The 13,319-nt window shown below is 44.6% G+C and overlaps 1 protein-coding gene across 2 annotated transcripts in view; it reads left to right on the top strand.

Annotated features, from left to right (window-relative positions):
- The first annotated feature begins 5,577 nt into the window (after positions 1 to 5,577).
- Positions 5,578 to 13,319, top strand: part of brip1 (BRCA1 interacting helicase 1) — a 34,279-nt gene continuing 26,537 nt past the window's right edge. The window contains exons 1-7 of one of the 2 annotated variants that reach the window (XM_055880880.1): positions 5,578 to 5,620; positions 6,133 to 6,255; positions 6,520 to 6,631; positions 6,851 to 7,048; positions 8,784 to 8,932; positions 9,251 to 9,400; positions 12,742 to 13,044. In XM_055880880.1, coding sequence (XP_055736855.1) covers positions 6,163 to 6,255; positions 6,520 to 6,631; positions 6,851 to 7,048; positions 8,784 to 8,932; positions 9,251 to 9,400; positions 12,742 to 13,044 — 1,005 coding nt within the window. In that variant the 5' untranslated portion in view covers positions 5,578 to 5,620; positions 6,133 to 6,162. Of the gene's footprint in view, positions 5,674 to 6,132; positions 6,256 to 6,519; positions 6,632 to 6,850; positions 7,049 to 8,783; positions 8,933 to 9,250; positions 9,401 to 12,741; positions 13,045 to 13,319 lie in introns of both variants that reach the window. The other variant, XM_055880881.1, reaches the window with a different exon arrangement.

Genomic DNA, 13,319 nt, shown 5'->3' with positions numbered 1-13,319 from the left:
GTTGGTTGAGGCCTGTGTGATGGAAGGAGTTGGGGTTGGTTGAGGCCTGTGTAATGGAGGGAGTTGGGGTTGGTTGAGGCCTGTGTGATGGAGGGATTTATGCTTGGATGGGGCCTGTGTGATGGAGGGAGTTGGGGTTGGTTGAGGGCTGTGTGATGGAGGGATTTATGCTTGGATGAGGCCTGTGTAATGGAAGGAGTTGGGGTTGGTTGAAGCCTGTGTGATGAGGGATTTATGCTTGGATGGGGCCTGTGTGATGGAGGGAGTTGGGGTTGGTTGAGGGCTGTGTGATGGAGGGAGTTGGGGTTGGTTGAGGGCTGTGTGATGGAGGAAGTTGGGGTTGGTTGAGGCCTGTGTGATGGAGGGAGTTGGGGTTGGTTGAGGCCTGTGTGATGGAGGGCGTTGGGGTTGGATGATGCCTGTGTGATGGAGGGCGTTGGGGTTGGTTGAGGCCTGTGTGATGGAGGGCGTTGGGGTTGGTTGAGGCCTGTGTGACGGAGGGAGTTGGGGTTGGTTGGGGCCTGTGTTATGGAGGGCGTTGGGGTTGGTTGGGGCCTGTGTCATGGAGGGAGTTGGTTGGGGCCTGTGTCATGGAGGGAGTTGGTTGGGGCCTGTGTCATGGAGGGAGTTTGTTGGGGCGTGTCATGGAGGGCGTTGGTTGGGGCCTGTGTCATGGAGGGGGTTGGTTGGGGCCTGTGTCATGGAGGGAGTTGGTTGAGGCCTGTGTCATGGAGGGCGTTGGTTGGGGCCTGTGTCATGGAGGGCGTTGGTTGGGGCCTGTGTCATGGAGGGCGTTGGTTGGGGCCTGTGTCATGGAGGGCGTTGGTTGGGGCCTGTGTGATGGAGGGCGTTGGTTGGGGCCTGTGTCATGGACGGAGTTGGTTGGGGCCTGTGTCATGGAAGTGGGTTGGTTGGGGCCTGTGTCATTGAGGGGGTTGGTTGGGGCCTGTGTCATGGACGGAGTTGGTTGGGGCCTGTGTCATGGAAGGAGTTATGCTTGGTTGGGGCCTGTGTGATGGAGGGAGTTGGGGTTGGTTGAGGCCTGTGTAATGGAGGGAGTTGGGGTTGGTTGAGGCCTGTGTAATGGAAGGAGTTGGGGTTGGTTGAGGCCTGTGTAATGGAGGGAGTTGGGGTTGGTTGAGGCCTGTGTAATGGAAGGAGTTGGGGTTGGATGAGGCCTGTGTGATGGAAGGAGTTGGGGTTGGTTGAGGCCTGTGTAATGGAAGGAGTTGGGGTTGGTTCAGGCCTGTGTGATGGAGGGAGTTGGGGTTGGTTGAGGCCTGTGTAATGGAGGGAGTTGGGGTTGGTTGAGGCCTGTGTGATGGAGGGAGTTGGGGTTGGTTCAGGCCTGTGTGATGGAGGGAGTTGGGGTTGGTTCAGGCCTGTGTGATGGAGGGAGTTGGGGTTGGTTGAGGCCTGTGTGATGGAGGGAGTTGGGGTTGGTTGAGGCCTGTGTGATGGAGGGAGTTGGGGTTGGTTGGGACCTGTGTCATGGAGGGCATTGGTTGGGGCCTGTGTCATGGAGGGAGTTGGTTGGGGTCTGTGTGATGGAATAAAGAGTTGGGGTGTGTTTGTGGCTGTAGTGTGCTGTGTTTTTACAACTTGTGTTTTACAGCTGCTGTTAAACAGCATTGGGTCCACGGTTCCTGCAGTTGGAGTTATTAGATAAGAAACCTAATATAAATCAGAGCCGAGGGGTCTGGCAGGCTGGGGAAAGGAGAGCCGTGACGCTGGGCGACAGGACTAATTCTTTCAGTGTGTCGGGGTTGCCGGGAGGTTGCTGGGGGGTTGCCGGGAGGATAAGGTGATATCGGGTGTTCAGCCTCTGGTTCTGTCGCCTAAACTCAAGTTTCCTATGTTTCCCCCTCTCTCCTCTTCTTCCACATTCACTCCGTTTCCCTCTCTCCTATCCTCCTCCTCCACATTCCCCGTTCAACTTTTCTCCTCTGTTTTCCCCTCTCCTTTTCTGCTCCATGTTCAGTCTGTTTCTCCCTCTGTTCTCTTCTACTCCTCTAACTTCAGTCTTTCTCCCTTCACCTCTTTCACTCACACTTCCCCCTCTCACAGACAGGCCAGAAAGAGGCACAACACTTGCTGGACAAACCATACAGCAACACTATGCATGTGCACTCACAATATAATGCAATCACGAAGCTGAGGTAATGATGTCCTGTCAATGATGTTTATTATAGACAGCACTGACCTCTGCTGGACATTCAATTGGATTTGAACTGATAGGGTTTATCAGTGGAGTTTATCCACAAAACAGCTGACTTTATCAGCATATGCATTTTCTGTTTTTCAAATCAACACACTTCAGAATGCAAATAGAATACTCTGTAAAACATCCAAATCATCCGGCCAACCAGAGAAATGGTAGGTTGAATGTCCATTTCATTTTCGTCTGAAGTTCAACTTTGCCCTTATTTGGCAAATATGTTGTCTGAAGTAGTAGCAACTTGGTTGAAAGAATAAGTGAGCCAACTGGTCTTAGACTGCTGCTTTAAATATAATGTCAAACCACAGATATTTTCCAATGACCTCAGCAACGAGACATGCTGATTCCAAAGACAAGGGATATGTCCCAAATGGCACCCTATTACCTATATATTGCACTACTTTTGGGTGCCATTGTAGTGCACTATATAGGGAATAGGGTGCCATTTGCCATGCACAAAGGGCTTCCAAAATGTCTTGTGTGGTTTTGTGGCTTTGCATCCTGTCGCTAGGAATAAGGACTTCTGGTACTAATCTGTATTTTAGGCACTAAGGGAAAAATATGGGAAACGGTTAGGAACAAATATGGTTCTGTGGTGAGACAGCTATCTATCTCAGAAATGTAATAATGTGTGCTACATGCAATACAAGCAGTAAAGAAAGAGCTAAGGAGCATGTCTGTTGAATCAGCTAGTTCAAATCAAATCGTACTGATCGGGTACACATATTTTGCAGAACTTATCGCAGGTGCCGCGAAAGGCTTATGTTTCAAGCTCCAACAGTGCAGTATACCTAGCAATACAAAGAATACCCACCACTCCAAAAAAATATGAAAAAATAAAAAATAATAATATCAGAACTAGCAATGTCAGAGTCCAGAACGCACACATACAGTACCAGTCAAAAGTTTGGACCCACCTACTCATTCAAGGGTTTTTCTTTATTTTTACGACAGTAGTTTCTACATTGTTTAATAATAGTGAAGACATCAAAACTTTGAAATAGCAAATATGGAATCATGTAGTCACCAACAAAGTGTTAAATTTGAGAATCTAAGTAGCCACCCTTTGCCTTGATGACAGCTTTGCACACTCTTGGAATTCTCTCAACCAGCTTCACCTGGAATGCTTTCCAAAAGTCTTGAAGGAGTTCTCACATATGCTGAGCACTTGTTGGCTGATTTTCCTTCTCTCTGCGGTCCAAATCATCCCAAACCATCTCAATTGGGTTGAGGTCGGGTGATTGTGGAGGCCAGGTCATCTGATGCAGCACTCCATCGCTCTCCTTCTTGGTCAAATAGCCCTTACACAGCCTGGAGATGTGTTGGGTCATTGTCCTGTTGAAAAACAAATGATAGTCCCACTAAGCGCAAACCAGATGGGATGGCGTATCGCTGCAGAATGTTGTGGTAGCCATGCTGGTTAAGTGTGCCTTGAATTCTAAATAAATCACAGACAGTGTCACCATTAAAGCATCACCACACAATCACAACTCCTCTCCATGCTCACGGTGGGAACCGCACATGCAGAGATCATCCGTTCACTTACTCTGCGTCTCACAAAGCCACAGCGGTTGGAACCAAAAATCTCAAATTTGGACTCATCAGACCAAAGGACACATTCCCCGGTCTAATGTCCATTGCTCGTGTTTCTTGTCCCAAGCAAGTCTCTTCTTCTTATTGATGTCCTTTAGTAGTGGTTTATTTGCAGCAATTCGAACATAAAAAAATATTATTTTAAATTAAAACAGTTGACGTTAAGATGTATCTGTTACTTAAGCATTTATTTGGGCTGCAATTTCTGAAGCTGGTAACTCTAATGAACGTATTGTCTGCAGCAGAGGTAACTCTGGGTCTTCCATTCCTGTGGCGGTCCTCATGAGAGCCAGTTTCATCATAGAGCTTGATGGATTTTGTGACTGCACTAGAAGAAACTTTCACAGTTGTTGACATTTTCCGGATTGACTGACCTTCATGTTTTAAAGTAATTATGGTATCAATCAAACATCTGTGGGTGGTATCTAACACTGGGCAAAAACTGGTTGAATCAATTTTGTTTCTACGTTAAATCAATGTGGAAAACTGATTGGATTTGCAAAAAGTCATCAACGTAAGGGAATTATGTCTTTTTTTTACTCAACCCAATTCCAATGACATGGTGACATTTTTTGAAGGATTTTATTTTGAATTCACTTTAGTTGACAACTCAACCAAATGTAAATCAAAAGTAGATGTTGAAATGACACAGTGGGATTGATTGATCGATTTCACGGTGTGTTGATTGCTTTTGCCTGGCTCTAATGGCCCGAAAGTAAAGAATCAAACTACACACACTTGAGATATTTACAACCGGTAGAAAGCTACAGTAGCCCAATTCTTCTGGCAAGTAGTATGGCTGCAATCAGGCGAGCAGTAGCCAGAGACTTGGTAGTGCTGGTTAATGCTGCTGAAAACGACACCTCTCCAGATTACCTGCTTTTCCGTGTGGAGGTGTAACGAAGTTAAGAACGTAACGTCACTCCACAGCTAGCTTGAAATGTCGCTGAAGGGGCTATCCAATTAGTAGCTTTTGCATAGCTCAATCGGTTAGCACCTGGTTTAAGTCCAGTCAGTGGCAAGTTCAGGGAGGCACCGGTGTATGCTAAGCTAGCACACTGACCCCGTTTATAGAGGCATGCACCAAAAATTTGAGTCAGCTAGCTGGTACAACAGAAACAGAAGTGAACCCGTTCGTTCTTAATTTTAATTTGGATGAAGTTGCCTGGTGACTTCGCCAGAGTTGAAGTGATAACAGAGAGTCCTGGTGCAGTACACTACAGACGATTGCCGTCTGGGCCACCATAATCACGCCGTTGTTCAACTGGTCGTTCAGTACAGTACCGTTTCTGTTTAATTAAATGTTAAACACCGTTCTGACGTACTGAACGAACCCCAGGCAAATGCAACAGAGCACTGCGCCGTGACATTAATTAACTTATGGTGTGTTAGATACCACCAATATGTTTTTGCTTATTATCATTTGGAGGAAGAAATACATAAATAACTGAAGAAATAATAAAAAGGAATGAAACTGGGATTAATTATTAAAATAATTATGTATCTATGTGTGCATTCATTCATCCATTTATATGTGCATTTATTTATGCATTTATAATGATGGCAGGTTTGGTCCTCCATAAAAAAACACATTTAGCATGATAATGTATAACGTTATTTAAAAAACGTATAATGTAGACAATTATACATTGGTTGTTCATATTTTGCTAGCCCATGGGAGACCCCAGCAAATGCTCTGTGGTAATTGGCTACTGTCACCTCTCATTTTTCGTGACGAATATGTTTTATACAATCTGATTGGTTTGTGGGACTTGCTTTCACGGCGGGAACTTCTAGCTAACTAGTCAGGTATGTTTACAGTTAGCTAACAAGCCGTGTATATCAAATTTGTAGATACAAAGGTAAATTAACACCATTCAAACATGAATTTCATTGATATTGTAAATAGCTAGTTCGTTTATGCTTGCTGAAAGTTGTGGTAGATGGAGGCTATACAAGCTAGCAAGGACAGCTAGCTAGTTACCTAGTACTTCAAATCACACAGATAAAAGTGAAAGCGGTTAATTTAGCTTAAGCTAACCTTAAGAAGCAAACAGCCTGTTTCCAGTAGCAAACGTCACATTTTAGCGCTTGATGTTAGTTTTGCTGTGTGCGTTATGACACATTGCTTGTTAGCTCGATAAGCTACCGTAACTAGATGCAGAGAATTATATTTCGCAAAAAGCAAATAACTAGATCTAGCTAGTTAACTAGTCAGAGCCATATTGTGAGGGGGATGTGACCAATTGATGTGAATGATATTGTCAGTTGCAGCAACATGTAACGTTACTGGCTTCAAGCTTGTTTTTATTTTTTTTCAGATAGTATACCAGTTGGACAAGGCAGTCACCATGGCTGCTCCCCCAGTGGAGTACACCATAGGAGGGGTGAAGATACAGTTCCCCTGCAAAGCCTACCCCTCGCAGCTGGCCATGATGAACTCTGTAAGTGTGTAAGCATCACACACTTTTAACCATGGGTGATTTTCAAAAGTCTTTCCTTGATTACTCGTCCTCTCTCCTTGCCGTCTCCTTAAAAGGTCAGGGAAGCAAGGAGACTGGAGGATAAGATCTGAGGAGTCGAAAAACTTTTGAGATTCACCCCATATCCCATAAATACTGTATGTAGTTAGCCTACTCTGTGTTATCAGTCTGTTATTGAGTGTGTGACTGACTAACCCCTGTTGTTTTGTGTGATTGTCTCCCCAGATAGTGCGAGGGCTGAATCATGGACAGCATTGTCTATTGGAGAGCCCTACAGGGAGTGGCAAGAGCCTAGCCCTGCTCTGCTCTGCCCTGGCCTGGCAGCAGGCACAATATGGTAAGGGTGCTGTTTAGACAACCTCTTATGAGTTTTGATTCTTGGCTTATTTGCATTCACAAGCAATGCTTTTATTTTACATTTCTGGTCCACAATAAAGCATTACTGCATGTAGTGTATATTCAAGTGTAGCATATTCTGCAGCTGTATACTAGAAATCATAGTCTCTGAGGTTAACTGTGATAATGATTCCAGTATGTATGTCCTGTGTGTGTCCAGGTAAGCTTGAACAGGACGGCAGCGGTCCTACAGAGGTTAAGAAGCCAGCTGTCACCACCCCCTGTCAGTGTGCCTGTCATAGCAAACCCGCCAGTGTCCCAGACAACAGGCCCAAAGCACTAGCCACTGTGGTGGTGGACCTCACAGGCTCACCGGAGGTAGTGATGGCACAGAGCTCATCTTCTCCCACAGACCCAGGTAATCTTAGTTGAGAAACAGTAATAGTGAGATTCCTAACCACTTAGCCATCCACTATGTTGGTCAGTGTTAGAGGTCGACCGATTAATCGGAATGGCCGATTTAATTAGGGCCGATTTCAAGTTTTTTTGGACACCGATTATGACCGATTACATTGCACTCCATGAGGAGACTGCGTGGCAGGCTGACTACCTGTTATGCAAGTGCAGCAAGGAGCCAAGGTAAGATGCTAGCTAGCATTCAACTTATCTTATGAAAAACAATCAATCTTAACATAATCACTAGTTAACTACACATGGTTGATGATATTACTAGTTAACTAGCTTGTCCTGCGTTGCATATAATCGATGCGGTGCCTGTTAATTTATCATTGAATCACAGCCTACTTCGCCAAACGGGTGATTTAACAAGCGCATTTGCGAAAAAAGCACTGTTGTTGAACCAATGGGTACTTGACCATAAATATCCACGCCTTTCTTAAAACCAATACACAAGTATATATTTTTAAACCTGCATATTTAGTTAATATTGCCTGCTAACATGAATTTCATTTTAACTAGGGAAATTGTGCCACTTCTCTTGCGTTCTGTGCAAGCAGAGTCAGGTTATATGCAGCATTTTGGGCCTCCTGGCTCGTTGCGAACTGTGTGAAGACCATTTCTTCCTAACAAGGACCGTAATTAATTTGCCAGAATTGTACATAATTATGATGTAACATTGAAGGTTGTGCAATGTAACAGCAATATTTAGACTTAGGGATTCCACCCGTTGGATAAATTACGGAACGGTTCCGTATTTCACTGAAAGAATAAACGTTTTGTTTTCGAAATTATAGTTTCCGGATTTGTCTATATTAATGACCTAAGGCTCGTATTTCTGTGTGTTATTATATTATAATTAAGTCTATGATTTGATAGAGCAGTCTGACTGAGCGGTGGTAGGCAGCAGCAGGCTCGTAAGCATTCATTCAAACGGCACTTTCCTGCATTTGCCAGCAGCTCTTCACTGTGCTTCAAGCATTGCGCTGTTTATGACTTCAAGCCTATCAACTCCCGAGATTAGGCTGGCAATACTATAGTGCCTATAAGAACATCCAATAGTCAAAGGTATATGAAATACAAATGGTATAAAGAGAAATAGTCCTATAATAACTACAACCTAAAACTTCTTAACTGGGAATATTGAAGACTCATGTTAAAAGGAACCACCAGCTTTCATATGTTCTGAGCAAGGAACTTAAACTTTAGCTTTTTTAATGGCACATTTTGCACTTTTACTTTCTTCTCCAATACTTTGTTTTTGCATTATTTAAACCAAATTGAACATGTTTCATTATTTATTTGAGACTAAATTGATTTTATTGATTTAACTTTAAAATAATAGCCTGTATCTGCTTTTTTGGGTCCTCCAATAATCGGTGTCGGCGTTGAAAAATCATAGTCGGTCGACCTCTAGTCAGTGTGACTGGGGGATGCCCAGGGGGTGAATATTTCCATTCTAACCCAGCACTAATAAAACATATGATTCAACAAATGAAGGGCTTGGTGATTATTTTATTAGTTGAATACAGTGTATTCGCGCTGAGTTCGAACAGAAATGTGCACCCCGTTGGGATCACCTCAGGAATGGATTGAGAACCCATCTGTACTGCAGTGTAAGTCTTATTCCCAATCCCCTAGCTCAGCTCAGTTTGTACATTTTCAATTCAATACAAATGTTGATACCTTTGTCTCAGTCTGTTCAGTGCTCCCACCACCAGAGGAGTACAAGCCCAAGTCTCTAGCCTCTCGTCTGTCTGACAAGGTCCAGACCTCCCTCACTTCCGAGGATGATGACTTCCAGCCTGATAGGAAACGCATCCGCACCCCTGCCATGGAGCAGAAGGTAGGACACCTTATAGAATTTAATGTATTTTTATGTGTAGCCATATTAACAATAAGTTTAACCATTCTGATTTGTCCCCGTTTCAAGTTCTAGGGCATACAAAATCTGCATGTCTGCTGATTTTCAGTTCTTTGCTGCCTTGAATGCCTAAAGATGTATTTGACATCTCAGGAACTACTTAAACAAGATATAAAGATCTTATAATCTATGCAGGCCTGTGCTGATAATGATACACCCTTAGTGTTTTATGTTTTTTATAGGACAATGTACAAAATTCAGTCAATAATAACATAAACCCTTACTCTCTGTTTCCCTCAGGGTCGTAAGAGGAGATGCTTGGAGCAGGGAGTGGTGTTTATAGATGATGAGCCAGAAGGAGAGCGGCCAGTGCCTGGAGCACAGACCTGGACTGTGGAGCTGAGTACCCAGGCACAGACTATAGACCTGCCCCTTGATAGAAACTGCTGTGTGAGTACATCTACTGTATCTTAACTAAGGATATGTTGCCAGTTGCCTGTAAGTGCTGATCTAAATTGATGCACCTTCCCCCTGAGGCGCACTATGTGAGTACTTCTATTCTAAACTAAGGATATGTTGCTTTTTAATGCTGTCCTAGGATCAGCTCAACTGATGGTAGGGCTGGGAAATATATTGTGTATACCGGTACAGATCCACATACCGATATGGATTTTTACCGTCTACAAAGATATTTTGATACAGTGCAAAATTTAATGAAAAGTTCTACAAATTGGACTACTTTCACAGGCAGTTGTGACCTAGTTCTGACATTTCTTGATTTCCTATTTTTTTGGTATTATGTATTGTTTAACATTTTACTGCGTTGTTAGGAGCTAGTAACATAAGTATTTCGCTGCACCCGCTATGACATCTGCTAAACTGTGTACGTGACCAATAAACTTGGATTTGATTTAGTTTGGTTGAGTATAAAACCATCAAAATGTAGAAAGTCCATTCAAATCACTTAGAATTCATTTGTTTCCATCATAGGCTCATGCACTACTCATAAAACATATTTAGAACTGTTTTATTATTCAAATACATAAAAACCATACCGCTATACCGTTAAAATTGAGGAAAATATTGTGATATGATAATTATTTTGGCCATATCGCCCAGCCCTAACTGGTGGACCTGCCCCCTGAGGCACACTATTGTGTGAGTACATCTATTTTTAACTAAGGATAAGTTGCTTTTTAATGCTGATCTAGGATCAGCTCAACTGACTACCACTTTAATGCCAACCATTAGAATCCATGAAGATAAGTATTTTAGTGTTGTACAGCTACACAATTTTGTACCGCTACCCAAGTACTACATTGTGTCCACTCGGTGGCAGCATAGCCTATTTAATTTGTGGCTGTGCTCCATTTGGCATTGTTCTCACATCTCTTATGTGCCAAGTGAATGTGTCATGTAATATAGGTTGTGTTTAGAATGCATAAGGCAGGAGGAGAAGGGGGTAAAAAAGAAATGAAGAGGAGGTGGAAGGAGGAGAAAGTTCCCTCCCGCTGTTCATCTTGCGTTCCCCAGCAGATAACTGAACGGCTCCTCTCTGCTGTGAACTGCTGACTGAAGTCATGAATGGGGCTCTTTGATGGGATAGAGCTCCACTTTTAATTAAGAGGGTTTGCCTCGCCTCGCCGCTGATCTTTGAAAGCCAGGGATAAATATTGAATGGGGTTCACCTGCTGGTTACTGAGCCCTGGGACCTAAAGGGATAAACCCATGCTTTCTGAGGAGGGAGGGCTGGGTGGCCATTCGGGGGGCCCCACAACCTCACACCTGTGCCAGTTGCTGACCAGGATGCATCCCAAATGGGGCCCTATTCCATACTTAGTCCACTACTTTTGACTAGAGCCCAATGGGCCCTGTTCAAAAGTAATGCACTATATAGGGAATAGCGTGCCATTTGGAAATCACTCCAGAGCAGAGGGGTGATGGCTAGTTTGTGTCATGTCTCCTAAGGTATTTGATCAGGATGGCACTGCAGTCATCTTTTTGAGACTTAGCCAGCCCACCCCCTCCCTGTGTGTGTGTTTTTTTATGTGCACCCCACCTCCCACTGGAATGCATTCCGAACCTTGAAGGTTGAGGACTGATGAGCAAATTGGCGTCCAGCGAGCGGCGCCAGAGAGCCAGCCTGTCCCCGCCAACTCCCCACCACCATCACCTGGCCCCCCGGAGTGTGAGATTCCTGTCTCTCAGGTGTCAGCTGTGCAATGCTGAAACTCAAAAGCACATAGGGCTGGAATCGGCTAGGTCTACGTGGCCAAAAGTATACTGAGTGACTGAGAACCACACCAACACCTACATCCAGGGCATGATTTTGACTGTCGCTGCCCTGACAATAAGGATGACGCTAGTACTGTTTGAAACATACCAAGTGATATCTTTGAGTTTTTTTTTTTATGAACACTAGGGAGAAGCCACAAGCAAGGTAATATGGTGCCATTTGGGAGGCAGCTTCTGTGAGTTAAGGGGATAAAGAACCCTGAGCTGACATGATGAATAAACAGAGGGGCCTCTAGGGTCCCCTAGTAGGATCAGGTTACAGCAGGGCCAGATCATTGGAACAGACTAGTCGGCTTTGTGGCTCCGCTACTCGCCTGGGCAACAGAGCCTGATCACCTTACCTGCTGCTGATGCCACGTTAAATAGGCCCCTCCGCATGTCCCTCCTTTTACGGCGAGATCATGGCAAATAATTACTTATTCATCGACAGGTGGGGGGAGGGGGCCACTGCTGAAAAGAGACCCTTGTCAAGAGGCAGCAGCAGGAAACTGCTGACAAGGGTATCCCTTTACATGCCTGTCCCCACCCGAGGCGCAGACCGACACGGTTTGGGGCTTCGCTGGGCTCATAGGAGCGAGCAGACACCCCCCTGGAATGGAATGTAGATAACTAACTAATGGGGCCTGATGGTGTTGCCTGCCCTCTGCAACAGACACACAGCGGCTCATTCATTCAACACTGGACAGTTCCACCCACCGCCGCTGCCTGTTTCTCCATGTGTGATGCTGAGAGTGAGAGTGAATACCTGTTCAATCAAAGTGGCTGAGCTCAGTTAGGGTCCCCTAACACACATTGTAATATTGAATGGTTTGAGAAGGAGCGTTAAGGAGGGTTACCTGAACCGCCTGGCCCCTCTAGTCTCAGCTGAAGCACCACAGGCTCAGCTAGCTTGATCTGCTGGCAGAGAGGTGTAACACACACCCTGAGCTTTCCTTTATACGGTGAGGGATATAAACCGGTTGGTGCCAGATTGTAAAAGATGGAAGAGAGTGAGGGACTTTTTATTATTTTAAAAGTAGGACTTATGCAGTTACTAAGCTTAAGGTTTATGTTAGTGTTATTGAAAGGGTTGGAGTGTCCCACTTAAAAAAGCTCACCACCTGATTGGTATTGGTTTCAGCAGCGCTGTCGGCTACACTTCACCTGTGTGTCAAGAGAAAGGGACGCCACACATCCACTTTGGTTACTGACAGCCAATTAAAAAGCAGCTACACTTTCACATCCCCAACAATGGCCACATATCAGCTTTCAGTAGTCAGAGAATGTCATCTAACCATGGCTGACAGGCAGTATTATGTGGATACACATTATTGCTATACTTTCCTATATGTTAACTACTAGAACATATAGAGTTCACCTGTTAAGAGATTCATCAGTTGTCTGGTATTGGTCATTACCTTTTTTCTATAGAGAGCAATGTAAAATTGAAGAGATTAAAGAGAACTCTCTTGATCTTGTTCTTTCTCCCCCCATGTCTTCCTCCATGTGTCCACCAGTCCCCCGTGGTGTCCTGCTCTCTCTGCCCCTGTGCCTCGTCAAAAGGCGGCCAGAATGGAGCCGCGGGGAAGTCTTCAAAGGAGAAGGACAAAGAGGGCAAGAAGAAACAAGTCCCCAAGATCTTCTTCGGCACGCGCACCCACAAACAGATCACTCAGATCGCCCACGAGATGAAGCGTACGCTCTACTCCTCCGCCCCCATGACCATCCTGTCCAGTAGGGACCACACCTGTGTTCACCCAGAGGTGGTGCCTCATTCCAACCGCAACGAACGCTGCAAGGAACTGCTGGAAGCCAAGAATGTGAGTAGAGTATAGACACACAGCACATACAGACCTACACATACATAGACCTAATACACATAGGGTTACAAAGGGAGGGTATATTTCTAGAAACTTTTCTAAGTTTACCAGTAAACTTCTAGAAAATGTGTATCTTTCAAGGATTTTATGTCCTCTATCACAAGACATCTGGTGGTCCTTTTGGTGCTTCAGATTTGTAGAGGTGTCTGTAATTATCTCTGGCCCTCTGTGTGTCCTTATCACATATTAAACATTATAAATAATTAAATATGATT

Source organism: Salvelinus fontinalis, chromosome 24 (assembly GCF_029448725.1).
Source record: "Salvelinus fontinalis isolate EN_2023a chromosome 24, ASM2944872v1, whole genome shotgun sequence".
Lineage (NCBI taxonomy): Eukaryota > Metazoa > Chordata > Actinopteri > Salmoniformes > Salmonidae > Salvelinus > Salvelinus fontinalis.
The sequence above is the reverse complement of the archived record's forward strand: the minus strand, read 5'-3'. Positions and strand labels throughout refer to the sequence as shown.